We start from the raw sequence: 25210 nt of genomic DNA, 5'->3' as shown, positions 1-25210 counted from the left end.
TGAGTTTTTAAAAGAATTCACCTTCTCACACAAGATGCACAACTAGGCTACGTCTAGACTGGCATGATTTTCCGCAAATGCTTTTAACGGAAAACTTTCCCTCTTAAAATAAGGGATCTTTTGGAAAAGGCTTTATTTTCCAAAAGATCCGCGTCTAGACTGGTGCTTTTTTCCGGCAAAGCTCCAAGCTGGAAAAAAGTGGTAGCCAGGCCGCGGAGGACCCAGGAGGCGGGACCGCGGTGCGTCTCGGTCTGCCGCCCGTGTCTTCCTGGTCTGCTGGGTTGGGGGTGGGGGGCGCAGCTAGTATGCCCCCCCCCCCCCAGCAGACTAGGCTTTTCTCCCGACGCCTGTGGCAGAGCAGCTGGGGTGCTGCCGGTTGGTCCCACAGCGCCGCTCTGGGCGCTACTGGTCCAACCCAGCAGCACCCCAGCTGCTCTGCCCCAGGCGTCCTGATTTAGCCGCTGCTGAAACTGACCAGCGCTGACTACAGGAAGCCCGAGGCAGAGTTGCTCTGCCCCGGGCTTCCTGGAATCAGCTGCTGATCAGTTTCAGCAGCAGCTGACTTGGGGACGCTTGGGGTTCTTAAGTTGATTCTGTATGTAAGTCGGAACTGGCGGTCAGTTTCAGCAGCGGCTGAATCTGGACGCCAGTTCCGACTTACATACAGATTCAACTTAAGAACAAACCTACAGTCCCTATCTTGTACGTAACCCGGGGACTGCCTGTACTTCACATCAGATGCCAGAAATCTCTGTTAAAAGGCATAGGTGCTCTTTGTTAGATTATTGCACCAGTGCTTTTCTCTTAGTTTTTGCTGAAGGCATGAATGTTCTATGGTTCAAAACAATAGATACAATGGCCTTAAGGAAAGGAAGGGGCAGGATAGGGATGTTCGGTTTTGTGCAATTAGTTGTGGGTAAGGTTGCCAACTTTCGGAGAACAACGGGATGTGGTCCTGTATTTGTTGTTGCTTCTCGATCTGTTCTCTCCTTCCGTATCCAGAGGCTGTCATGCACTCTCCAGCAGGTGGCGGCAGCTGCAAACCATTCATGCAGACAGACATGTGGCCCTGATGTTTGCTGACAGAGGAAGATGAACTTAATAGGAAAAGATCTTAGACAATCAATGGGGAAAAGAGAGCCCAAGCCTGATGACAGAGGAGGAAGGGTGTGAAGGAAAGTGAGCTGCAAAGAGGGCTGCCATGGACCCACACACGCACACTGATCCATCCGTCAGTGACTAGTGAGGTTAGATCCAAAAGGTGCTGAATTGAAGATGCTCGTAATTGCGATGGGGAGCAGAAGATGGAAGGGAACAGAACCTTGTTCTTTGGTAGGAGAGCACAAGGCCAGTAACGGGAGAGATGGAGTTGTGCCAGTGGATGGCAGCTGCAGAAAGGTCCATAATGCATCCAGAGTGGTTTCTGTCCCATGGCAGAGGCTATTTTAGGGTATGTCTACACTACCCTGCTAGTTCGAACTAGCGGGGTAATGTATGCATACTGAACGTGCAAATGAAGCCCGGGATTTGAATTTCCCGGGCTTAATTTGCATAAGCTGGCCGGCGCCATTTTTAAATGCCGGCTTGTTCGAACCCTGTGCCGCGCGGCTACACGCAGCACGGGCTAGATAGTTCGGAATGGCTTGCTAGTTCGAACTAGCGGGGTAGTGTAGACATACCCTTAGGGATTAGAGAGGGAGAAGGTTAGACTCCAGCTACAGTAGAAGCCGAGAGTAATGAATACCTTGGATAGAGGTTGTTCATGGCTCTGGAATGTTTGTAACCGTGAACAAAACCTTTGTTTTTTATAAGAACAACCATATTGGGTCAGACCAAAGGTCCATCTAGCCAAGTATCCTGTCTTCTGACAGTGGCCAATGGTAGGTGCCCCAGAAAGAATGCACAGAACTGGTAATCAAGTGATCCTTTCTCTTTCATCCATTCCCAGCTGCTGGCAAACAGACTAGGAACATCATCCCTGCCCATCCTGGTTAATTGCCATTGGTAGACCTATCCTCCATTAATGTATCTAGCTCTTATGTGACCCTTTTTAAAGATCTGGCCTTCAGAATGTCCTGTATCAAGGAGTTCCACAGGTTGACTGTACATTGTGTAAGAAATACTTCCTTAGTTTGTTTTAAACCGGCTACCTATTAATTTCATTTGGTGACCCTTAGTTCTTGCATTATGGGAGCAAGTAAATAACTTTTCCTTATTTACTTTCTTCATACCAGCCATGCTTTTATAGACCTCTAGCAGTCTCCTCTCTTCTAAGATGAAAATTCCCAGTCTTATTAATCTCTCCTCATATGGCAGCTGTTCCATGCACTAATCATTTTTGTTGCCCTTTTTCTGAAATTTTTCCAGTGCCAAGATATCTTTAAGATGAGGCGATCACATCTGAACGCAATATTTAAGATGTGGGTGGTACCAGGGATTTATATAGCGGCAATGAGATATTCTCTGTTCCTTTTCAATTATTCCTAACATTGGTTGCTTTTTTGACTGTTGCTGCATGTCAAGTGGATGTTTTCAGAACTATCCACAGTGACTCCAAGATCTCTCTTGTAGAGCTAATTTAGTCCCCATTTATTTTATATGTATAGTTGGGATTATGTTTTCCAATACACATTACTTTGTATTTATCAACATTAAAATTCATCTGCCATTTTATTGCCCAGTCATCTAATTTTGTGGTTCTTCAGTCTGCTTTGGATTTAATTCTCAAGCAGGATAAAATTAAAAACCAACAAATGGTCTGGTAGCACTTTATAGACTAACAAAACATGTGGATGGTATCGTGAGCTTTTGTGGGCAAAGCCCACTTCAGATGACCGGAGTTTTGAGTTTAGGATGTTTAGACCCAAAATAAATGGGGGAGAAGGAAGAGAGGGGACAGGAAACAAGGAGCAGAGGGTATGGAAACATCAAAGGGAAAAACAGGAAGGCAGAACTAGCAATCAGTAAGCACCTAAAGATTGGATAGTTAAAATGAAGCAGATAAGGATCAAAGTTCTGCCTTCCTGTTTTTCCCTTTGATATTCCCATACCCTCTGCTCCTTGTTTCCCACCATCCACCCCCGCCCTTCTCCCCTATTTATTTTGGGTCTGCACATCCTAAACTCAAAACTCTGGTCATCTGAAGAAGTGGGCTATGCCCATGAAAGCTCAAGATACCATCTACATGTTTTGTTGGTCTGGTAGAACTTTATAGACTACTTGTTTTTTAAGTTTATCCTGTACTGACTAAACTTGGCTACCTCCTGAAGCTTATATCTTGAGCAGTTGAGTTACTATCATCAACCCCCCCCCCCCCCGGCCAACCTCGCTCTCCCCGACCTCCTCTCGGCCAGCCCTGCTTCCCGCTGGCTGGTTCCCTCCCCTCTGCTCTCCCCCAGCCAGCCCTACACCCCCCACCTCCTCCCGGCCAGTCCTCCCTGCCCCAATCTGAGATCAAGTGTGTTCGGTATTTTTTTTAAGCCATCTAGTAATGCTAGGCTCACCCAGCTGACTAAACATGAATGAGTGAGTGCTCATTGCACAATCTGTAGGAATAGAAGGCTATTTTTTTGTTGTTGGGACAAATAATCAGATTGGCAGCAGCTGTCTGAGCAAGTGAAACCTGAGTTTTCTTTCCTACCAGACACTTTACGGAGAAAACTGAGACGAAAACCCTTGCCAAGTAAATCGAGTCCCTGCATGTAGACAGGTTTTAAACATCAGTCACTGCCGTTCTAATGGCCAGAAAAGCAGAGCACAAGACCCAGAGAGGAAGTGGAGCCGGAAGAAAGTCTTACATATTTTCCACCAAGAGAGCAAGAAGATTGGGTAAGGGACTAACAAACTGCTCCCCAGGAGAATAATAGGGAGAGGCAGATTAGGAGAGAGAGCAGCAGTCACCTGTTCACAGCTGGAAGACACTGACAGTTGGAGGAATGGGAAGTCCCTAAAGCATCGTCTGCCTGTTCCCTAAGCAAAAGCAGGTGAGTAGATTTAATTCACTAACCAGAAGGCATATCTTTCATGCAAGGCTCACCCCTCTCCCCCCGGCTCCATTCCCATAATAAATCAGACCACATCTCAAAGTTCTGTGGTGTTGATACACACAAGTTCTGGCAGAATTTTGCTGAAGACTGAGAGAGGTACGGTGGGGAAGTGTGGGGGGCAGAATTCTCCTTAGAATGTGGTGGGCTCTTTCCTGTGTTTTGGAGACACTGCAATGCAAGGTAACACTGGGGGCAGGAGAACAGATGTTTATATGGAATGCTGTCTTAATGAGAACCTCACAGGCAAGTCTTCACATGCCAAAATTTACAGTTGCTTTTTTTCCTCTTATTTTTTTATGAATTATTTCAGAAACCTAAAGAGTTGTCAAATATAACACATGCCATGCTCAGTTTCTAACTGGATATGTTCATATAGCTCTCTGGCATTAAAAAGTACTGCACAAAGGTTCACGCTTATTATCCTTCAGTACCCATAGACTGTTGCGTAATAATAGAACCATCACTTTGCAACGCTTTATCGAAGAATTTCCATCTGCAGTTCTGTACCTACACATGTATTTTGTACGAGATTTATTCTGAATGTGCTATTCAGTACTGAGTTTCTGCCATTTTCTTAATATGAAGGACTTTAAAAACCTATGCCTATATGAGAGTCTTCTTGCACCCTTTTTGGCCCTGGTTACCCACGCAGACAGCATAGCTGAGTGAGCGTGGCCCCCCTTATGGATCCCGTCTGATACCGCAAAGCAAGACTCTTCTGGTGCCTTCAAACCTCTTGATTTGTCTGTGCACTGGGCAACGGCACTTACAATCAGGCACTTACAGGCGCAGTCACTTGCTGTACGCACACCTGCGGGGGGGGGAGTATTTTTAGACAGCTTAGCAGAGGCACTTTACATTTGTGCAGGCAACACCATTCTGCTCTCCTTTGAAAATGGGACAAGATTTGGAGCCCCTTACTAGTATGGTGATTAGCACTTTATTCCACAAAAATCCCATTGGTTTCCAGATGAGAGAGACATAAGCTATTAGTCATAGGCTGTGTCTAGACTGGCCAGTTTTTCCGGAAAATCAGCTGCTTTTCCAGAAAAACTTGCCAGCTGTCTACACTAGCCGTTTGAATTGCTGCAAAAGCACTGACTTCCTACTGTAAGAAATCAGTGCTTTTTGTGGAAATACTATGCTGCTCCCATTCAGGCAAAAGCCTCTTTTGCTCAAAACTTTTGCGCAAAAGGACCAGTGTAGACAGCTGAGATTTGTTTTCCGCAAAAAAGCCTGGATCGCAAAAATGGCGATAGGAGCTTTTTTGCGCAAAAGCGCGTCTAGATTGGCCACGGACGCTTTTCCACAAAAAGTGCTTTTGCGGAAAAGCATCCGTGCCAATCTAGACGCTCTTTTCCACAAATGCTTTTAACAGAAAACTTTTCCATTAAAAGCATTTCCGGAAAATCCTGCCAGTCTAGATGTAGCCATCATGAATAAAGACAGCAGAATAGGGCCCTACGTTTTTACTGCAATAGGGTGGGATCTTATGAAAATCCCAGCTATAAATACTAGTGGTGAATAACAGCAAGAGACCTATGTAAGTCTACACTGCCTGTGGAAATGTTTGCAGCACATGCTAGTGTAACCCACACTGCTGCTGGGTGTGGTGCACTATCCCACCTAATGGCACTTGCTGAGAGCCAGCCGTGTTTTTTAGCTCCTGTGGTAGTGGTCCCAGGTTCTATGTCATCTGTTGGCATGACACTAGCTTTATTCTAGATACGGTGAGCACCAATGGCAGTGAAGTAGCAGTAGCATGGCCTATAAAATCCAGACCAGCATTCTTATTTAGGTAGCTAGCTCTTGCTGAAGTCCATGTTGCTGCAACTTCATTGCTGTTAGTACTTACCCAAGCTAGGTTTAATCTAGATTGTGCATGTCTGTGCTGCAATCATACCTCTGACTGCAGTGCAAACAACCCACAGTCAGTGTGTGCATATGAACTGGTTGTTTTTCATACTGCAGAATACAGGACCATTTGGGAGCATTCTGCTTATGTTATTGCCCCTGGTGTTTCTACTCCTGTGGCCTGGAAGTTGATGCTTCCTCATTCTTGGTGCCACTAGACCAGTGTTTCTTAAACTTTTTAAGACAGAGGAACACCAAACAATAATTTTTTTTCTGAGGAACATCAAGGACTTTTTGTTGAGAAAACAAACAAACAAACAAAATGGGTCAGGAGGAAAGTTATTGAGTGGGGGGGGGGGGGGGAGTTGCCTGTCCCTTTCAGGATGGCCATTTTGAACTCTGTTGGTTTCCACGGCACACCTCCAACTGCCTTGCGGCACACCGGTGTACCACAGAACACAGTTTAAGAAACACTGCCCTAGACCGTCATATGGCAAGGGAAGAGACACACACTAGGTATGTGTAGGGCCAAACAACATAAAACAGCCTTATTTCCAAGAAAGATGGACCAGCAGATGCAGGAGGGGAACCTGGTCCCAGAATGTTCTCTCTGGCTCTGGAGTCCTGGAGTAAATACAAAACTAAACAGATCTAGGCTTGGAGCAAGATGCTGCCTTTTCTATGACTGATCGGGGAGGGGTGGTGGTAGTGGGAGGAATTCAGTCAAACTGAGAAGTGAGATCTTCCTTATGCTACATAAGACCCAACAGAGGTGGGATAAGATCTGCTTGTTTGGAGAGGGGCTAGAGGGAGATTTGTGTCTGACACTGAGAAGTTTATTCAAATGGTTCATCTTAAGCTTGCTCCTAATTGTACTAAGGGCAGTGAGGTGTTGGTGGTAAGATTACTTGTATTGCAGTGGTGGGAAGTCCCAGCCCGCAGTGCCAAGCACTGCCCAAACGCAGGGATAATTTCCGATTGCACATGTTAAAGCTATGCTCCCATGCCAACCCCCCCGCCTCCAAATGCTTTGCTAATTTAAAGACCAATTTTCAAATACTTGGCACCCAGTGTGCTGAACTCTTCTATATATCTGGGCACTTAAGTGTGTAAATGGAACCTGAGCTTTTCTGTAAATCTGGGTGAGAAGTCAGTAAGAAAACTCCAGATGACTTCAGCAGAGAAGTGTGGTGTTAAGTAGGTTATCCCATAAGCTTCAGCCATAAAGAGCAAGGAGCTAGCCAGCTGGGTAATTCAAAACCCTGCTGTACACTGCATGTATCAGCTCCTCTTCTGTACATCAACTACAGGGTGAATCTCTCTAATCCAGCACCCTCTGGTCCAGCATGATTTAGTTGGCTAGATGTCCACTTATGGATGTGGCCAAGTTTCCTACCGTCCCATAAAGTTTGTTTGCAGCCCCCAGTCCTGGCTGTTCTGTGCTGTTTACCCCCTAAATGTCTAAGAGCCCAGTAAGCAGTGGGAGTGTTGGTAATGCTGCTAGACTATTGTGACCTCCTGTGGTTCATCACTGGTCAGGTCCTTAGGTTCAACCTGGACTACTCCTTCCCAGCATCCACAGCACAGAGACTGTCTCAGCGATATTACTGGAAAGATCTGTGCGTGCTGGACTGCATTAGATATAGTTTCCCCACTAAAACATGATGCAGTTTTATACTGTACCAAATTAAGCTTTATAATTAGCACTTTGCCCTTCTAGTGCCTTAACACTGAATATCTTGGCATTTTAGTCTCCCAGCGCCACTCTACTGAAATGGAAAATGAGTCATGGGCAAAGGTACAGCAACTCACCTGCCCACACTCATTGAGCAAGTAATAGAATCCATACCTTTTGACTCATTGCACTGTTTCTTCAATCGCAAGACCATCTGTTGTCTCATTGATAAAAATCGGATGGAAAGTTCTTTTCCAGGAAGCTCCCAGGGTTCTGTAGGCTTCTTGTAAAATAAGTAATGAAACTGTCATCATATTAGAAATCGTTTTTAGTTGACTTCAAAACGTTTGAGCTTTGGCACCTGTATTGAGACATCGCAATGGTACTGTGGACTTAATTTTGCATTTCTGATATGCAATATAATTTTAACTCAGTGTTTCTTAAACTGTGCTCCGTGGAGCCCCGGGGCTCCGCGAGACATCTCCAGGGGCTCCGCGAGGTTGACAGACTGGAAACATCGATAGGTACAACACGTACGATCAGTGGACCGCTGGGGCTCCGCATACATTTTTATGCATGTAAAGGCCTCCGGAGCCCAAAAAGTTTGAGAACTGCTGCTTTCACTGAACACTGCGAGAGGAACACTGAACATGGTCACATCAGCAACATTTCCCATAATGAAGGGTATTTTCAGGGCAATGCATAGATGTCCCAGGATGTAACTTGTATTTGGATAATGTGGGGTTAGGGTACCGAGGTTTGGGTAATCAAGGCTGTGCTGGATTTGTGGGAAGAGGCTGTTCTTTTTCTAGCAACTTGAATGGAATAGGAGTTAGGAGGTAGTTGCTAACCAAACACTAGTGAGATCAATATTAGAGGTCCAAGATCTCTAATACTAGAGGTCCAAAAGAGGATGTGATTGAGAAGTCTCCTATACAGATGATTAAGAAATTGCTTAAGCGAGCCAGCCACTGAGATACTAATGGGGGGGATGATGTCTCAGACTTCTAAGGGGGACAAAACTCCCCCTCGTAGGTCTAGCAGGCTCCTTCCTTGCATATGGCTTGCCTTTCCATTTGTAACCTAGTCCTTCTACCACTTTTCGTATCGGATTATCTATCCTATAACACCCTGCACAGCACTTCCAGCCTAAGTTCCAGTCCCAACTCTGCCAGCCACTTGCCTCAGTTTCCCCATCTAGCATGTGGATAGCTGTTTTCCCACCTGTGTAAAGTGCTTTGAGATCCACGGGTGAAAAGCTCTTTGTACGTTATAATGAATAGTAATGCATATCATTACTGCTCCTCTGTAGCTGACCCCTTCCCTCTAGGATTTGCCAATTCATCTCCCTTTGCCTGTTCTCTACTGTCCTGCCCACAGTGTCTCTGTGCCTTTTCACACACCATTGAACACTTGAGGGTGCGACTACACAGCACCCTAAATGCAAAACGAGAGACACAAATTACGCATCTTATTTCAAATCGATTTTGAAATTTGACACATCTACACAGCGCCAAATTTTGAAATAACACGCTATTTCCAGCCATCCCTTAACCCTTGTGCAACAAGGTTTACCGGGATGGTGAAACAGCACACCCGTTATTTTGAAATAACAGGCAGCTTGGGTAGATGCGGGGTAGCTATTTTGGGACTTGATCGGCATCTACACAGCAGGCAGTTATTTCGAAATAATGTCAAAATACTGTCAAGCTGGAGGACTTCTTATGCCGGCTCCTGTAACCCTCATTGTAGGAAGAGTAAGGGAAGTTGGAGGAGAGTACTCTGTTTTGAAATAAGTGCTGTGCAGATGCTCCCAATTTTGAAATAAGCTATTTCGAAATGAGCTACGCAATTGACAGCTCAATTTGTGTAGCTTATTTCGAGTTAAGCCCTGCTGTGTAGACACGCCATTACTGAATCAGTGCATCTTCCAGGAGACCTGCCCATGCCTGTTTCAGCCATGACTGTGCTCCCAGAAACCTTTGATGCAAAGAAAAATACTGGGCAAATATCTTGCCTTTTTTTCCCATTGTCAGTCTGATTTCCTTCAAAACTGCCCATCCCTGAAGATTCCTTCAGCAGCTAATAAGAGGGCCCGTATATGTCTTTTGAATGAACAATATGTACTTTGTTCTGGTTATTGTGCAAAATGTTCTGCATGTAGCGCAATGCCCATGCTGACTGCTGCTAAGGGTTAATTGTTGGATTCAGTCTGAAGATAACAGCACCCCCTGCTTCTTCAGCGACTTCCTCACTTAAGGTGTCTCGACTACATCCCTCTTTCGACAGCGGGATGTAAGTTAGACACTTCGAAATTGCAAATGAAGCTGGAATTTGTATTTCCCACGCTTCGTTTGCATAATCACGTCATGGTGCTCTTTTGAAAAAGCATCATGACGTGATTATGCAAATGAAGCGTGGGAAATACAAATCCCGGCTTCATTTGCTATTTCGAAGTGTCTAATTTACATCAAAAGAGGGATGTGGTCTAGACACACCCTTATGTAACTTGCTGCATGTGAGTCTTTCTAAAGCTGAATGCGGGCAGCATGCATAAGACTTCGCAGGCTCAGGGCATTTGCTTTTATGTGCATCTGTCTGTCCAGGGCTGGCCCGAGACATTCATGCGCCCCGGGCCCTGGCACCGCCCCTGGGCGTGTGGCACATGTGCGGTGCTGACCCCGCCCTGCACGGCGCCCCCTACATGGGGCACCCTGGGTGGTAGCCCGGTCAGCCCGTAGCTTGGGCCGGCTCTGCGTCTGTCTCTTGTCCTAGTGCTCAGCTGCACTGATGTTTCCTCAGAATTATACTGGACCCCTAGGTTTTTATGATTTCCTCTGTAAGGAACCGTTTCTTTTAGGTATGTTAATTGGCAAATCAAGTAGTGGATAAGGGATGGCAGCCTGGCTCACATTGGGTCTGGGACCTACCCCCGCTGCAGCTCTGCATTTTAAATATACAGGTTGAAACTCTCTTAATCGGGATTCTCTGGGCCAGTAACATCCATGGTCAGCATGGATGTTGCAGGACCAGAGTCCCAGTGGAGGGCCAGCAGTATGGATCCTTGAGGGGCCAGCAGGGTGATGGGCTATCCGCAGGGAGCTGATGGTGGGGCTGCCTGGTGGAGCAACAGCAGTGATGGCTGCCCAGTGGGTCAGCAGGGGGTGGGGAGCTGGCAGGGAGGCCAGCTGCTGGGCTGGGGGGAGAAGTTGCAGGGGTCCAAAAATACTCCCCCTGGTCCAGCAAACTCCCTCATCCGGGACCAGTTAGGTCCAACCTTTAGAAAGAGCTGCGCTGCATTGGGTAGGGGGCTGGCCTTGATGACCTCCTGAGGTCTCTTTCAGCTGTATGATTCTATGTAAGCTGCAGAGCTGCAGTGGGGGTAGGTCCCGGACCCTATGCGAGCCAGGACTGAGCTGGGCAGCTGAAGCAGCCTCTGTAGTATTCTGGATCTAGAGCCGTCAATTACTCGCCTACATCCCTGGTTCCTTTCTAGTTCTGCATTCAAGATGAGGAAATCGAATGCAGCTCAGAGCTCCAAGGGGGTAAGTGGTAGGTTAACTAGGCATTCAAGCCTGCTGCCTGGGACCTCACTGGGAGATTGGCCATTGATCTCAATAAGAGGTAGATGGAGCCCCCGTGTTGGTACAATATTTCTGGACATGCGCTGAGGCAGAGAAATCATGGCTCTCAGTTAGGAACCCCCGCTAGGGAGGCTCAGCATCTGTTTTACACCAGACTGTTCACCCTTTATTAAAGCTACTGTTCTCCCTTCATTCAGGTTATCTTCTCTAGAACCAAGTCCTTAGTTCGAGTTAACATTTGACTGCCACATGTATCCGTGGGCAGTTAGTTTGGACTAGGGGGATTTAAAAATGGTGCCCGGATGGGAAGATGCAAATAAAGCCCGGGATATTTAAATCCCGGGCTTCATTTGCAACTTAAAATGCCTACATTAGCCTCCCTAGTTCAAACTAGGAGGCTAGTGTAGACATACCCCAAATGTCACAGATTTTAATCCTCCTGCTTCTGAGACTATTTGGAGCCAAACCCTGAGCACTTGGCTCAGATTCCATGCATGATGAAATCCACCCCCTGTGAAGAAGTCAAGTGATGGTCCTAGGAACCACTTAAGTGCCATACAAGCCCTACTGGACTTAGCTGTTACATAGACCTTGTGCTGGGCCTCCACCCAGGGCAAATTTTATCCTTAATTCAGTTGCAGGCAAAACTCCTATTGTTCTCAGACACCCAGAATGGCAAGGACTCTCTGTCCCCTCCCTGGGTCCCACCCAAGCTGGCCTGGCCTCTGCCATGCAGGGGTGTGCACGGAGGTCCCACAAAGTGGGGCTCCAGGGTGGCTTGAGCTCGCCACAGCCTGCTGCCCTCCCAGGCAGTGGAAACACACTGAGTGTCGTGTCGTGAGATGCCTTTTGCTCCCACAGTATCTACAGGCTTCAGACACTCCCAGACATTGATTATGCCTCTTGATCAGATCTGTCTCCTGTACAATTGTCTAGTGCATATGACCAGCTGGCATGTTTATGCTTCGCTGGCTTACTTTCCTCATACTTGGGTCTGTCCAACTCCCTAATCACTGTGGTTACTCTCCTCAGCCATAGCCCTTCTGCACTTGGCAGCTCTAGGCCGTATTCAATATCCCTTGAAGTCAACAGTTTGATACTTTTAATGGGTCATGGCTCTGGCCCCATATATAACTGAATTGTGTGGATGGCACCTACTAGCCGGCTATGTTCCACAACTGAACATACCCGGCTTGAGTGGCGAGGTCAACGCAGCAAGAGGAATTCACCTGGGGATGGAAACTGCAAGTCACCCATCAGGGTTGACGTTTTTGTGCACAACGGTCTCTAGTCCTTTCCCATCACTCTCCTTTCTGTCTCCTGTTTGCTTCCTGTGGCTGCTGTAGTCATCGCCCTGAAAAGGTCACTGAGGGAGACCACATGGTAGTTAGGCATAACCACCTGAAACCTCTGCCCAGGCCCCTTCACTGTGTGTGGCATTTCCCTTGCCTCACACCCTCTCCTCCCACCCAAGGACTTCAGCCCTGTTTGTTTTTGTGGTATTCTGTGAGCTGTTGCAATGGCAGCTCATCTCTTCTGTGGCTTATTTTCTTTGGACATTTCCTCTTTTCAAAGAAGACTGAGCATGTTTGTGGCTGGGGTTTTCCAACGTCTCGTGAGAAAGATGCAGCCTGTATTTTCCTCCCACAGCTGACATGCCAATGAGCAGAGCTCCGATTCAGGATGGCAGATGCCCCTGTGACAGTGCGGCTTTCCACAAGAACTGAAACCCACCAATACATTGTTCTTTGACAGACACACTGATCCGATTGTCTGTGTCAGGGAGGCCAAACTGCACAGTGAGAGTCACAGGTGACTCTCTTACACAAGCAGAGCCCCCCATTCTCTACCTATCAGACTGGGGACATCAGGGCGCTTGGCCTATGGAGAAGGCAGTCTCAGGGCTTCAGCCCAATAGGAGGCATCTGCCTTGGCTCAGGGCCTCAGCAGGCATGCCCTACAGAGCTGAAGTCCCAAGCCCAAGCAGATTCACCCAGGTCTTGAATTTCTGAAGATTGTTGTATGCAGCTTGGAGGGACAGGAAGCATGGCCATCCTGGCCTGTGAACAAGAGAACAGCATTGGATCCATAACAAGATGGGTTGGATGTGTTGACCTGGAAGAGAAATGCTCCATTTTCCACTGACAAACCTCAGAACCCCCTATCTCCTAACCCCCTTCCAGCTGCTGTTGGAGAATCTTGCAAGCAAACCAGAGAATGCTCTTTCCACTGGCAGTTTACAGTGTTTCTTCCCCTCAGAACTGGCTCACAGCCAGCAGTGACTGTAAAGTGAAGTATCACAATAGGCCCTGAATATTTCTCTCAATTCCTCTTGGAGATATGCTCGCTGGGCAAAGATGGAGATAACACGTCACCAAGTGATACAAGATGCTGTTGGAAAGTATGAAGACATTTTTCTCTGTCTCGCCACAAGTATGACAAAGGGAAGTCCCTAAGGCCTTCATTATCAAAGGAAGTGGATTCGCTCACGTTTCCTGTTTTTAGAGAGCATGCTACTCTTGGGCTAAGAAAGTCCAGCCAGGACCCAGTGTGTTGGTGTGGCCCATTAGGAAGACTTAGAAGGGCAGTGCTGGAAGGACCCTCAATCAAGGGCCATTTGCAAAACACCCTGATTGCAGTCTCCCGAAGTTCCAGGCTCCCAGCTCCTGCAAATGGGTATTACCCCATTAATCTCAGCGGCACTATCCTGATTAAGTACCATTGGGGATCGGGCACATTTCTAGTCCCTTCTGCCCTAGAGCTGGGGATATGAGAGGGTTTGTGCAGCTGGCGTTTAAGCCGTCTGTAACATCTGCTGGCTGAGTGAGCACAGTCACCACTGGTACAAAGGGAAGCCATAACAAGGAACTTTGGTTGTACCAGTACTTCCTTTCCCAAGGTACACTCCATGCTGATCTGCTGTGGTTCCCCTGTTCCCCGAGTGGGTTTGGTGCTTTGCTCCTTCCCTGTCCCCTTTTGAGATGCATGTTCAGCTGGAGAGACATTGGTCCTGTCTCTACTGTGGCCGTTTGTCCCCTGCATGCAGCTCCAGGGCTCTGAGGTCTGCCCAGCAAACAGCTTTCACAGCCTGTTCAACACAGACATCAGACTGCTTCTGCCCTCTGCTTCCTACTTGTCAGCTACATCACAAGTGAGCAGCTCCCTGCCACAATGCCACCAGCTGAACTGGATTCCTCTCTCTGACCCCAGCAGATTGAGTTTGCAGATGATACCAAGCCGGGAGGGGTTGCAACTGCCCTGGAGGATAGGGTCATAATTCAAAATGATCTGGACAAACTGGAGAAATGGTCTGAGGTAAACAGGATGAAGTTTAATAAGGACAAATGCAAAGTGCTCCACTTAGGAAGGAACAATCTGTTTCACACGTACAGAATGGGAAGTGACTGTCTAGGAAGGAGTATGGCAGAAAGGGATCTAGAGGTCATAGTGGACCACAGGCTAAATATGAATCAACAGTGTGACATGGTTGCAAAAAAAGCAAATATTCTGGGATGTGTTAACAGGAGTGTTGTGAGCAAGACACGAGGAGAAATTCTTCCACTCTACTCTGCACTGATTAGGTCTCAGTTGGAGTATTGTGTCCGGTTCTGGGCACAACATTTCAAGAAAGATGTGGAGAAAGTCCAGAGAAGGGCAACAAAAATGATTAAATGTCTGGAAAACATGGCCTATGAGGGAAGACTGAAAAAATTGGGATTGTTTAGTTTAGAAAAGAAGACTTAGAGGACATGATAGCAGTTTTCAATCATCTCAAGGGGTGTTACAAAGAGGAGGGGGAAATTGTTCTCATCCTATCCTCAGAGGCCTAGAAGCAATGGGCTTAAATTGCAGCAAGGGAGGTTTAGATTGGAAATTAGGAAAGACTTCCTAACTGACAGAGTGATTAAACACTGGAATAAATTGCTGAGGGGGGTTGTGGAATCTCCATCTCTGGAGATATTTAAGAGTAGGTTGGCTAGACATCTATCAGGGATGATCTAGGCCAGTATTTCTCAACCTTTTCTTATAAAGTACCACTTTTTCAAAAAAAGTACCCCCTGTACCTACAGTTTTCAGACAATTTTTTTCTACCGTTGTAACACACTTGTTTAAACAACGTAATCCTAGCTGGGCAGGCGATGAAATTTTTGGGTGTAAAAAGTACAACATTTAAAAAGCGCTGTAAAACTTAAAACAAATTCAGTTTTCTCCTTTTCAGTTGTGTTGACGTACCCCACAGACTTCTCTCAAGTACTCTAAGGGTACTCGTATCACTGGTTGAGAAGCACTGATCTAGGTAGTGTTTGGTCCTGCCATGAGGGCAATTGACTGGACTCTATGACCTCTTGTGATCCCTTCCACTTCCACAATGCTATAAAGTCATGCTTTTGCCATTAACCAGCATTGCCTTTGCCCCACTGCGTCTCTGCTTTCTTTTTTTTCTCAAAATCTCTGCTCACTGGTCCAGCCGTAGCTGGAGGGAGGGCTATCAGGAAGGCCAGAGCTTTTAAACTCTGCTAATAAGCGACTAGGGAGCTTGCGACCAGGGCGACTGCAAACAGGAAGGGGCTCTCCTGGTGAAGGAGGGGGCAATGTATAGCACGTTGAGGTAAGTGGCTGTCTGGAGTGTGGGGGTGTTTGTGTTTGGGGGTTCTGGGCTTGTGTTTGTCTGTTTGGAGTTTTGAGTGCTGAGCTGTTTGTTTGTTTGTTTGAAAGGCCGTGTGCTCAGGCTGGCAGTTGGAAGCTGTGAGTCTTAATTAGGATTTGAAATTTCAAACTCTCTGCTCATTGGTTGAGCCGAAGCTGGAGGGAGGGGCTATCAGGCAGGCCAGAGCTTTTAAACCCTTCTAGTAAGCGACTAGGGAGCTTGTGACCAGGGCGACTGACTGCAAACAGGAGGGAGTTTTGAGAGGGGAGTTTAGAGGGCACACTATGGGTACGTCTAGAGTACAGGCTTCTGTCAACAAAGAGAGTCTAAACTACATCCAGTTCTGTTAACAAAGCAAGCCGCTTTGTCGACATGACAGTGTAGATGCAATAACGCCTTCTGTCGACAGAACTTTGTCGACAAAAGGCATTATTCCTTGTAGAATGAGGTTTACAGCCGTCAACAAAACTGCTGAATGCTGTCGACATTATGTCGACAGAACTCAGCCGCAGTGTAGACGAAGGTATAGTTTTGTTGACAAAACCCAGTTACTTCTGACCTTCTTTAAACATAAAACTTTTATAATAATCTATATCCCAGACATTTAAATCAAAACCCAGTTTATAATCAAACTTATTCATAGGAAAAAATGCAGACAGAAGCCCAGCAGCAGAGTGGGGGCTATCCTGTTTATTGCGTCGTTTAACATGTATGATTACCTGCCCTGTGGGCGAGTGGCATATGTGTGCACCCGTTGCAAGGAGCTCCTGACCCTCAGAGACCAAGTTCAGGCTTTGGAGGCCAAGATGGCTGAACTGGAGGAGCTAAGGGAGGCAGAGAAGTATGTTGATGAGACTTTCTGGGACACTGTAGTACTGTCCCACCTCCAGTCTGAGAGCCCCAGTGCTCTTAAGGAGGATGAAAGGCTCAGGGGAAGAGAGCATTCAATGGGAGCAGAGGAAAACCATCCCATAGTTGGGACCCTCCTTCCAAAGGATGTTGCGGTATCCTTTTGCACTGAGGATACCTCTGAGCGGGAGGGAACGCCAGTTGTTAGGAAGAGGAAGGTGTTAGTAGTGGGTGATTCTATCGTTAGAAACATAGATAGCTGGGTTTGTGATGACCGGGAGAACCGTATGGTGACTTGCCTGCCTGGTGTGAAGGTTGCGGATCTCTCGAGGCATCCAGATAGACTTATGTGCAGTGCTGGGGAAGAGCTGGTGGTTGTGGTACATGTAGGTACCAATGACATAGGGAAGGGTAGGAAAGACATCCTGGAGGCCAAATTTAGGTTGCTAGGGAAGAGACTGAAATCCAGGACCTCTATGGTGGCATTCTCAGAAATGCTTCCTGTTCCACACGCGGGGCCAGGTAGGCAGGCAGAACTTCAGAGTCTCAATGCATGGATGAGACGATGGTGTAGGGAAGAGGGGTTTAGATTTATTAGGAACTGGGACACTTTTGGGAGAGGGGGAGCCTATATAGGAAGGATGGGCTCCACTAAACCAGGGTGGATCCAGACTGCTGGCACAAAACATTAACAAGGTCCTAGAGCAGTTTTTAAACTAAAAGATGGGGGAAAGCCGATTGGTGCAGAGAAGCATGTAAATTGGACGGAGACTTCGCTTAGAGGAGAATCCATTGATAGAGATTCTTTAGGCTGTAGTCAGAAAGAGAGGAGGGAAGAGGACAAACCATGGGCCAAATCAGACAGACAACCACATATAAAGGAATCCAATTCATCAGGAAAGGGCAGACAAATAAACAGTGGCAATTTTTAAAGTGCTTCTACACAAATGCTAGGAGTCTGACTAATAAGATGGGTGAACTAGAGTATCTCGTATTACAGGAGGAGATTGACATAATAGGCATCACAGAAACCTGGTGGAATGAGGACAATTTGTGGGACACAATCATACCGGGATATAAAATATATCGGAAGGATAGAACAGGCCGTGTGGGTGGCGGAGTGGCACTGTATGTGAAAGATAACGTAGAATAAAATGAAATAAAAATCTTAAATTAATCAAAATCTTCCATAGAATCACTATAGATATTAATTCCATGCTCTAATAAGAATAGTATCGACCACTTGATCAGGACAGTGATAGTGACATTGAAATAATACGGGAGATTAGAGAAGCTACCAAAATAAAAAACTCAACAATAATGGGGGATTTCAATTATCCCCATATTGGCTGGGTACACGTCACCTCAGGACGGGATGCAGAGATAAAATTTCTCGGTGCCTTAAATGACTGCTTCTTGGAGCAGCTGGTACAGGAACCCACATCCTGGAGTCCCAAAGCAGGCACAATGATCTATAAGATCTTAATTGAAAGAGCTGTGGCTAGATGAGAGGCTGTTTACTACTCTGATACACCTGTTCTGTAACTGGGTGGTCACGACATCAGTATGCCATGAAATCTCAGTCACTCTGGCTTAAACCCTATCCTGCTCCAAAGTGCTGCTACTGAGACTCACTGGACCCCAGATTCCCAACGAGGATCCAACACCCACTCAAGATCCACCAAGGCACAGTGGTCTGCTTCTGCTGATCACATTTTAAGATCAGGGTCACTATGTGGCACTGCATCTGGCTGTGGAAAGTTAGGGTTCTTTCTCTGTTTCCTGTTTCACACCATCTAGCCCACAGGGATATGTGCACCCCTACACTACACAGAGCTCCTCTGGAGATATGCCAGCTCCTCTACTATTACAGATTAGGGATGTAATAGAATAGTCAATTAACTGATAAGCAAAGCTTCTAGGTTAATGCTATAGATTACACGCATTCCCCTTCTCTTCTCCCCCTCCCCCCCCCCAAGTAAATTTTTTAGCAGGCTGGTTAGCTTGTGCTGGGTCTAGGACCTACCCCTGGTTTGGCTCTGTATTTAAAGTGTATTAGGAGCTGTACAGGCAGCCAGCCTGGTTCAGTTCCAGCTCGTGCTGTGTTCAGGAGTTCAGACACACACACCGCACTGGACAGGGGCAGCTGCCACCCTGCACTGCTGCCTCTGTATTGGAGGCAGCAGCACAGGACAACCGGCAGTCGGTCTGCAAGGGGAGCAGGTTTTTAAACTGGCTCCTCTTGTAGACCAGCTCCCGCCTGGTACCACATGCTGCTGTGTCTGATACAGAGGCAGCAGTGAGGAGTAGCAGGGGACTCCTCGGGAGTGGGGCCGGAGCACATTGGCTGCCACCCCATCCCTGGGAACCATAGAATAGTCGAGTAACCAATAAGAATTCATGAGGTTAATGACTATTCAATTAACCAATATTTAATATCCCTGGTCTAGATGGGAGTGTTTCAACCTGGGGAGCAGTGGCATGGATTTAGGGGAGTCACAAGATGGTGAAACTCTCTGGGGCAGGGACACTGATGGGGGCAAAGGAGGAAGCTGCTCTGAGGCCCAGTGATTTAAAAGGGGCCACTGTCGCCATTACTGTGGCAGCCAGAGCCCCACGCATTATGGGCTGGGCAGCACTGAAGGCTCACTGGGGAAGGCCCAGTACAGTCCAGGCTGCTCCTATTTCCACCCTTTGCACCTGTGGTCCATCCCTTCCAGAGCATCCCTCCCCCCCACTGCCCAGGACCCAGCAATGTCTGTCGCCAGCCCTGCACCTGAGTGCTCCCCCGACATTGCCGCAGGGAGCCCTGCAAAGCTAAGTCACATGCTTAGCCCCAGCAGCAGGCTCAGAGGCAGGGGACCGCATACTGGGAGCTCTCAGCCTTTCCATTCTAGCAGCCACCTGTCAGTTGGAAGTGTGTTATCACTGCCCCCTTGTGGCGACAAGTGGAATGCAGGGCATTTCTGGATAGCTTAGGGCAGCAGTTCTTAAACTTTTTGGGCTCCGGAGCACAGTTTGAGAAACACTGGCTTAGGGGTAAGCGCAGAGTGAAATCATCCACTCGTCTCACAGAGCAAGCCCGCTGGCGGTAAATCAGTTCAGGATCGTTCTGATTTGGGACCAAATCTGGCTCGTTGGCTTAGCCCAATAAAGTCAGTGGAATTACTCACCTTAGTAAGAGAAGCAGGATTTCTCTTCCTTTTTATGGTCTCAAGTCCTTAAATCCTTTTAAATCCTTACAAAAGAGTGGGGGGGGGGGGCACACCCATCCCCCTCAGGTAGGGTGTTAGGCCTCTTAGGCCTCTCCAAGGATGTTCCACCCCACGTGTGTATTGACTCCAATGGCTCAGGGCCACACCACCTCTCTGTGAAGCAGTCAGGCATAGCAACCAGTGTCAGTAAGACCTCTCCCTACCCTCAGGGCAGTGAGGCCTAGTGGCCTGAGTCAGTAACAACACTCCCTTCCCTTGGGGCAATGAGGCCTAGCAGCCAGAGTTTCAGGATCAATAGCAATCCCCTTCACATAGGGCAGCGTGACCTAGCAGCCAGAGTCAACTGCAATGGTTGTAGCACTCTTCCTTGGGTGCTGATGGGTTAAGAGACCTGGGCCCATCCTCTCCCAGTCCAGGGCCCTGTCAGTGGTGGGAAGGCCCCCCTCTAGCTCAGGAGGGAATCCATCCAAAACACGCTGAGTTCTCAGGGATCTAACTCCCTGCCCTGGGCAACTTCCTACCAGACTCACTATTGCAGCTTCTCCACTTTCCTCTGGCCTGGGGGCGTCTCCGGACCATCCCCGCTGACTAGTCTCCACAGTTCAGTTTGGTCCATCTGCAGCTCTTCCTCCAGACTACTGGCAGCATCTCCTTTACCAGCAGCCCAAAGTGAGCTGCTCCTCCAGTCTTTATAGCCAGCCTCCAGCTGGAGCATGCCCAGCAGGACTATGGGGGCAGTGCCTTTTCGGCCAGGTGAGCCAGGCTTAACCCTTGCAGGCCCAGTGCAGGGTTGGTACACTCTGTCACACTCTGTACACTCTGACTTTCACGTCTCTGTGTGTGGTGTTTTGTGTGCTGGGTACAAATGTAACTTTTTTCCCCTCTGTATCTTTTTTTTTGGAACAGGTTCACTAAACTCCCCTTGCTCCTGGATAATCACAATGGAGAGATGCCAGATGAATGAAAGCACAAAAGGGCCCAATTGCAGCATGAATACCATGCCCATGGGATGTTACATGGTCCTTAATAGCCGTGGACAGAAAATAGGCTTAGGCACGCTATGCTTCATTTTGGGGGCTCTGTGCTTTTTGGAAAACTCTTCTGTGATGTGTCTGATATTTTCTTCCCCTAAGATCAGGAAAAAGCCTTCCTACATCTTGATCAGCAGCTTAGCCCTAGCAGATGTTCTGGCCTGCATCGTATTTGTCTGCAGCTTTGTTGATTTCCATGTCTTCAATAGAACTGACTCCTCTAAAGAGATCTTCTTGCTGAAGCTCGGAGGAGTCAACATGTCCTTCACAGCATCTTTGGGCAGCTTGCTGCTGATGGCGTTTGACCGATACGTCTGTATCCACAGGCCCTCAGAGTACAAGGCCATTGTGACAAGGAAAAGGGCTTTGATGGCGATGGCTGTGATGTGGGTAATTACCATGGTGGCAGCCTTCCTGCCACTCATGGGGTGGAACTGCTGCAAGGTAAACTCAGCCTGCTCTGATCTCTTTCCCTTTGTTGATTACAAGTATCTGTCCAGCTGGATCTGCCTGGTCATGATTCTGTTGCTGTGTATTGTGTATGCCTATGTGCAGGTACTGTGGAAGGCTCATAAGCACACAGTATACAAGGAGAGACGCCAAAGCCAGGCTGGGCGGCGAACTGCAAAGATGAGAATGGACGTCACACTTGCCAAAACATTAGTGATGATCCTGGTGGTTGTCGTGACATGCTGGTCCCCAGTGCTGGGTGTCATAACGTACAGCCTCTTTGCCAGCCTGAATAACGACATCAAAAAGGTGTTTGCCTTCTGCAGCACCCTCTGCCTGGTGAACTCCATGGTGAATCCCCTTGTCTACGCCCTCCGAAGCAGGGAGCTGCGCTCCTCTTTGAAGAACATCTGCTTGAGGTTCAGGGAGAAGCTGAGCTTCAGAGAGCCTCCCGGAAGCAGACAGCACTCAGAAGTCCTTCCTGCTGAAGACACTGTGTGCAGAACAGACACGAATCTGCTGAAATCCTGAGCTCTGACTGGGAAGACACGGGACAGATTTGGATTGTTTCTTTGAAAAGGAAGAAAAGCTAATGCTGCTTTTCTCTAGCTCCTGGAATGATTAATGACTGAATGCCTTGCCTGGAGAAGGGAGCCATTTGGATGTATTACAAAACAATTGCAAATTGTACCCTCCTTGTGTCTGGAATGCTACTTAGTAAGTAAAAGACACGGGCTGTAGACACCTGAACCCCATTGATTTCCAAGGAAATTAACGGCCTAAGTACCTAGGCTGAGGGTCCAGACACACAGAATGAAAGGAAGACTGGACCAGCTCTCCCATTACAAACACTAGAGCGGGAGCATAGCAGGTGTCATAGACCAGCCGTGCCCCCCAAAAGTGCAGTTCGCAAAGCCACTCCCCTGCGCTCACTGGGTTGGCAATTCAAAATGGTGCCCAAGATGGCGGCTGTCAATGGGAGCCTGATTTGGCCAAAAAGCCTAATCCTTAAAGGGGCAGCCTCTTTTTTCTTTTTTTGCTTGACAATTCTGGTGCATTTTTTTCCACTGCTGTTTCAGCTCTCTTTCTTAAATGGGTTGGTCACCCCTGTCATAGACCGTGATGGTGCTCCTCAAACACCATGCGTGGGTGGATAAGCAGAAGCAGTGCCCACCATTTTTGTTTACCAGATGGAGACCACAACTATGCCAACCAGCCCTTGACCAACTTATTTTGCCTGAAACAGAAGCCCATGTAGCACAGGCCTGGTGTGAGGCCTGAGGCCTGGTCAACAATGGTCAAGACTTGGCTAATATAAAGGTAAGCTGTGAGCAAGAGGCAGGGCCCTGCTCATGGCACGAACAGGGCTGATTGTGCAAAACTCTAATTGGTAATAAGGCACCAGCTGTGAAATAGTAATTGGTACTGGGCACAGGTTGAAAGCACATTCCAGAAAGATTGTAACAAACCTCGTTTTAAAGGACCTTATTACCCACACTCACCACAGATAACAGGGACCCAGGTTCAGGAAAAGGCCTAAAATGACAGCATGATGGATAGGGACATTTTGGTCGAATCACCAGGTTCAGGGTGATGGGTGGTATCTGGGGAATGTCACAGGGTGGCAACCTGACACGTCAGGAGTGTTGTGTATCTTGTTTGTACCTGTATATAAAGTTGTGCGTGGGAGGGACTGTCTTTGTCCACCCTAAGGAGCAGTGAGTCCTTCCACTGACTGAGCCAGTCCATTGTCAGGGGATACATACGTGTAGTGGTTTGGTAGAGTCTACTGACAACTACTACTGTACTTCATTTGACAATAAACTTGGACAGGTGCCTTTGATCCTTATCTGATTATGTGGTCTCTGGGAGTCTGCTGTGTTGACTGCTTGTACAAAGTCAACAAAACACACAGGATTGCGCATACGGGTGCACAGCCAAACAGATACCATCATTGATGGAGCAGGAGACCTGTCAGGATACCTCTACAGTGACTTCTGACTACTACGCTGGACATGGCCTACTCTTGCATTAAACTGAGTGAAAACTGAGCATCTTGAAAGATGTGGCCCTTATTGGAAGGGCCCTAATAAATTCACAGTTCATTTTAGTCAATTTCACAGTCAGGATTTAAAAAATATTACATTTCATTGTTTCAGCCATTTTCTATATGAAATTTCACAGAGTTGTTGTGGGATAGTCACAAGGTTATTGTAGAGAGGGATTAGGGTACAGCTATCCTTATTTCTGTGCTGATGCTGGTGGTAGTGCTGCCATCAGAGCTGGCCAGGAGCTAATGTTTCTGTTTGTCAGCAGCCCCCAACCCCAAAAAGGTTCCCTGCCCCTGCTGTATTAGACGGGGTAAAAAAAAAACACAAAAGATCAAATTTCACGGGGAGAGATCAGATTTCAAAGACAGTGATGAGTTTTTCAAGGCCATGAATTTGGTAGGACCCTATTTTTGGATCTTAGTCTCAGATACTCAAAGGAATTTAGACTCCTAACTTCCATAACTGGCTCCTAAATAGCTTTGACAAACTGGGCAACCTGATATCCTTAGGCTACGTCTACACTGGCATGATCTTGTGCAAAAACTCTTTAGCAGAAGAGTTCTTGTGTTACAGTAGTTGTGCAAGAGAGCATCTACACTGGCATATGCTTTTGCGCAAGAGCATCCATGCCAGTGTAGACGCTCTCTTGCACAAGAAAGCTCTGATGGCCATTTTAACCATAGGGCTTTCTTGTGCAAGAAATTAATGTTGCCTGTCTACACTGGCCTCTTGTGCAAGAACCGTTGCTCAAAAGGGCTTATTCCTGAGTGGGAGCATCAGAGTTCTGGCGCAAGAAGCCTTATTTCATATATTAGAACATCAGTTTACTTGTGCAAGAACACGCGGCCAGTGTAGACGGGCAGCAAGTTTTTGTGCAAGAGCGGCCGCTTTTGCGCGAGATCGCGCCAGTGTAGACACAGCCTTAGTGTTTAAGAATTTGATTGTTTCTCTAGGAACATTTGCAGCTAAATATGGTTCCAAAGGAAACTTGTAAGTTTCATTTCCTCATCAAACTAAAGAGGCACATTTATCCCTAGAGTAAATTCACTGATTTTTACTAGGACTACACCAAAGAATTTAGCCCTGTGGTTGCAATTACTGAAAAGCTATTTTTAATTAGATGCTGTAATTTTTTGTCCAGAAATACAAGATGTGATTAAGCTGTTTTATGCTCTAAACAGGCAAGTGCTGGATATTTGTGCACAGGAAATAAAACATCACTTAAGTATCTTTTTAAGAACATGTTAACTAGACACAGGAAAAAGTAACAAGCACCAGCCAATGCATTTGGCCAAGGACAGGTCATAAAGACTTGTACCATTTTACACCAGTGCTGAATTTGCCCCTTTGATGGAGCATATTAATAGGATTATTATAAAATTGGTCTACCAGCTACTGATGAGAGAGCAACATTTGAAACTTAACAAAGTATACTTGGGTTGTCAATAATTGACCTCTATCTTTCAGACACCATGTAAACTTACCTGCAGCAGCATGCTTATTATCTCTGTATTTTAGAGTGCATTTGTGTGTCTGTTCAAGAACGCCTCCTAAATTGTAAGAGCTAGGACCACCAAATTTGGCATGCAGCTTCCTTTTACCCTAACTTAAACCAAGGGCAGGGATAGGTTGTGTGGGGAATGGGCCTCTTTCCCACCACAGGGAAAGTAAGGGGGACAGAAAGGGGAGGGATAGGATACTGAGAGTGACCATGGTGCAGCATTAAGAGTGGCCAGCAGAGCGGGGCTCCACCGTCTTGCCTGCCAGCGCACCAGTAAGCAGCCCCCCGCCTTCCAAAAACCTGGAG

The 25210-nt window shown here is 47.2% G+C and overlaps 1 protein-coding gene across 1 annotated transcript; it reads left to right on the top strand.

Annotated features, from left to right (window-relative positions):
- The first annotated feature begins 3464 nt into the window (after window positions 1-3464).
- On the top strand, window positions 3465-24027 carry CNR2 (cannabinoid receptor 2). The gene is given in 3 exon segments (XM_006130499.5): window positions 3465-3983; window positions 20778-21786; window positions 21788-24027. Coding segments are annotated over 2 exon segments (1062 nt in total). The 5' UTR covers window positions 3465-3983; window positions 20778-20812; the 3' UTR covers window positions 21876-24027.
- Window positions 24028-25210: the final 1183 nt, after the last annotated feature.

Source organism: Pelodiscus sinensis, chromosome 26 (assembly GCF_052426305.1).
Source record: "Pelodiscus sinensis isolate ZL-2025 chromosome 26, ASM5242630v1, whole genome shotgun sequence".
Classification (NCBI taxonomy): Eukaryota; Metazoa; Chordata; order Testudines; family Trionychidae; genus Pelodiscus; species Pelodiscus sinensis.
This window is presented reverse-complemented; position numbering and strand designations above follow the sequence as displayed.